Below are 3,423 nucleotides of genomic sequence, written 5' to 3'. Positions count from 1 at the left end.
GGATCGCTGGTCAGTGCTCACTCGTTGGGCCGAAGAGCTGTCCTGGCGTTGTATCTCTAAACCAAACTAAAGAAAACTCCGTCTCCCTGTTCATCTCTTTGCTCTCCGTGTCCTGTCCCTCTCTATCTCAGCTCAGTCGTCCATTACCCTTCACTCTCTGCACCGACTCTCTCATCGTAGACTTTTGCTTTCTCTGGCATACGTCTCCCTCCCTGCCTCTTCCCCCCCTACCCCCTCCCCTGTCTTTCTCATGTACTTCTCACGCCATTTACCCACTATCTCGCCCCGCCCAGTCTCACCACTCTCCCTCTTATACTGTTACAATTTCCTTACTTCAGCCCGTTTTTGCCAGAGCTGCCTTCGCTCCCACATTCGACCATCCACCATTCACTTTCCTTTACCTCACCTGTACCCACTTCCACTCACCTTGTCACTTCTCTCTCACGCGTCCCCTGTCCCTCACTTTCCACGCACTTGATGCCGAACAAGGAAATGGCACACGAGTTGAACCGTTACTTTGCATCTCTCTTCACTAAGGAAGATACAACCAATCTCACAGATGTTCTAGTGGCCAGAGATCCAAGGGTGACGGAGGAACTGAAGGAAATCCACATTAGGCAGGAAATTGTGTTGGGTAGACTGATGGGACTGAAGGCTGACAAATCCCCAGGGCCTGATGGTCTGCATCCCAGAGTACTTAAGGAGGTGGCGTTAGAAATTGTGGACGCATTGGCGATCATTTTCCAATGTTCTATAGATTCAGGATCAGTTCCTGTGGATTGGAGGGTATCTAATGTTGTCCCATTTTTTAAGAAAGGAGGGAGAGAGAAAACGGGAAATTATAGACCAGTTAGTCTGACATCAGTGGTGGGGAAGATGCTGGAGTCAATTATAAAAGAAGAAATTGAGGAGCATTTGGATAGTAGTAACAGGATTGTTCCGAGTCAGCATGGATTTACGAAAGGAAAATCATGTTTGACTAATCTTCTGGAATTCTTTGAGGATGTAACTAGAAAAATTGACAGGGGAGAGCCGGTGGATGTGGTGTACCTTGGCTTTCAGAAAGCCTTTGACAAGGTTCCACATAGGAGATTAGTGGGCAAAATTAGAGCACATGGTATTGGAGGTAGGGTACTGACATGGATAGAAAATTGGTTGGCAGACACAAAGCAAAGAGTGGGGATCAATGGGTCCCTTTCAGAATGTCAGGCAGTAACTAGTGGGGTACCGCAAGACTCGGTGCTGGGACCGCAGCTATTTACAATATACATTAATGACTTGGATGAACGGATTAAAAGTACCATTAGCAAATTTGCAGATGATACAAAGCTGGGTGGCAGTTTGAATTGTGAGGAAGATGCTATGAGGTTGCAGGGTGACTTGGACATGTTGGGTGAGTGGGCGGTTGCATGGCAGATGCAGTTTAATGTGGATAAGTGTGAGGTTATCCACTTTGGTGGTAAGAATAGGAAGGCAGAGTATTATCTGAATGCTGTCAAGTTAGGAACAGGGGACGTACAACGAGATCAGGGTGTCCTCGTGCATCAGTTACTGAAAGGAAGCATGCAGGTACAGCAGGCAGTGAAGAAAACCAATGGAATGTTGGCCTTCATAACAAGAGGAGTTGAGTATAGGAGCAAAGAGGTCCTTCTGCAGATGTACAGTGCCCTAGTGAGACCGCACCTGGAGTACTGTGTGCAGTTTTGGTCTCCAAATTTGAGGAAGGATATTCTTGCTATTGAGTGCGTGCATCGTAGGTTTACTAGGTTAATTCCCGGAATGGCTGGACTATCATGTGTATAGACTGGAATTTAGAAGGATGAGAGGAGATCTTATCGAAACGTATAAGATTATAAAGGGGTTGGCACATTAGAGGCAGAAAACATGTTCCCAATGTTGGGGGAGTCCAGAACAAGGGGCCACATTTTAAGAATTATGGGTAGGCCATTTAAAACTGAGATGAGGAAAAACTTTTTCAGTCAGAGAGTTGTGAATCTGTGGAATTCTCTGCCTCAGAAGGCAGTGGAGGCCAATTCTCTGAATGCATTCAAGAGAGAGCTAGATAGAGCTCTTAAGGATAGCGAAGTCAGGGGGTATGAGGAGAAGGCAGGAATGGGGTACTGATTGAGAATGATCAGCCATTATCACATTGAATGGCGTTGCTGGCTCGAAGGGCCGAATGGCCTCCTCCTGCACCTATTGTCTATTGTCACTCAGTCAAAGTATTGAGTCTGCAAATAAGGATAATATGCTGCATTTCTATAAAAGTTGATCAGACCGCATTTACAGTATTGTGTTCAGTTCTGGGCACCATATTATATGAAATATGTTGTCAAGCTCTCTCCTGTGAAAGTGAGGCATGATCAAGGATTTTTATTTTTTAACTAATTTTACAATTAGATATACTGGGTACTTCACAGTGCTTTTCACCTGCTCTCTGAATTTGTTTTGTGTCAGGACATAAATCCCCGTATTTGTACAGGTGCTCAGAACTTGAAGCATGATCGCGACTGATTCGAAATCACTGTCCTTAACATACGTAGCCCCGAATACACGCTCGGCCAATACGTATATTACTTCTGTGCTCCATAGCAACATAAAACTGCCAGATATACAGAAGAGGAGAACAACGGATTTCCTTCGGTTCTCCATCTCCGAGTCCTTGTCATTATCTCCACTATTACGGGTCCGGAGCCCTCTGCGAATGCGACCGGACATTAAAATGTGTCTGGCGGTCAGCGAGTTGAGCAACAACAGCAGAAGGAACGGGAACCACGCAATTAATGTGTACATGAACATCTCAAATGAAGCCCATGAAGTTAAGTATAAGAACGCCTGTTTCAAGACGCAGCCCCGGGGTATATTGTCCGCATTGTATTCTGGGTCCATAGCAAAATACATGGGCACACTTATTAAACAGCTAAATACGCTCACAAGCCCCATAATAACTGTCGCCGTTCTCTCGGTGCAGTACTTTGCTTTCACATTCTGATAGCAAATGGCCACGAATCGATCCAATGTGAACGCGACCGTGAACCAGACAGAAATTAGCGATGCTGCAACAACTAGGACAAAGTTAGTGGAGCAGACAGGCGTGATGTTCAGGAATGAACGTGGAAAATACATAACTACAACTGCTCTCAATAAGACGTCGGTGATGATGACCAGGAGATCGGCCATTGACATCCCCACCAGGTAGCGAGTGATGCATTTCGAGAGACCGCACTTCCTTCTGGACAGGATCACAATCGTCAGTATGTTCACTGCAAGCGAAAGAAAAAAGGAAGAAAGTCATACCCGAGATCACTGACTACTTGTGCCGCAGAAACTGTTTTACCATTAAAAAAATGACAAGCTGCGGGAGTAACTCCGCGTGTCAGGCAGCATCCATGGAGAAAATGGATAGATGACGTTTCCAGTCGG

General features: G+C 45.7%; 1 protein-coding gene across 1 annotated transcript; it reads right to left on the bottom strand.

Moving 5' to 3' along the window:
- Nucleotides 1-2,373: 2,373 nt before the first annotated feature.
- On the bottom strand, nt 2,374-3,186 carry LOC144611109 (putative G-protein coupled receptor 142). The gene has a single exon (XM_078430180.1). The coding sequence runs from the start codon at nt 3,184-3,186 to the stop codon at nt 2,374-2,376; it is 813 nt and encodes a 270-aa protein (XP_078286306.1).
- Between the last annotated feature and the right edge of the window lie 237 nt (nt 3,187-3,423).

Source organism: Rhinoraja longicauda, chromosome 39 (genome assembly GCF_053455715.1).
Source record: "Rhinoraja longicauda isolate Sanriku21f chromosome 39, sRhiLon1.1, whole genome shotgun sequence".
NCBI lineage: Eukaryota > Metazoa > Chordata > Chondrichthyes > Rajiformes > Arhynchobatidae > Rhinoraja > Rhinoraja longicauda.
This window is presented reverse-complemented; position numbering and strand designations above follow the sequence as displayed.

Coding starts and splice junctions, on each gene's coding strand:
- LOC144611109 (XM_078430180.1), bottom strand. CDS start 3,186: ATGTCAATGGCCGATCTCCTGGTCATCATCACCGACGTCTTATTGAGA.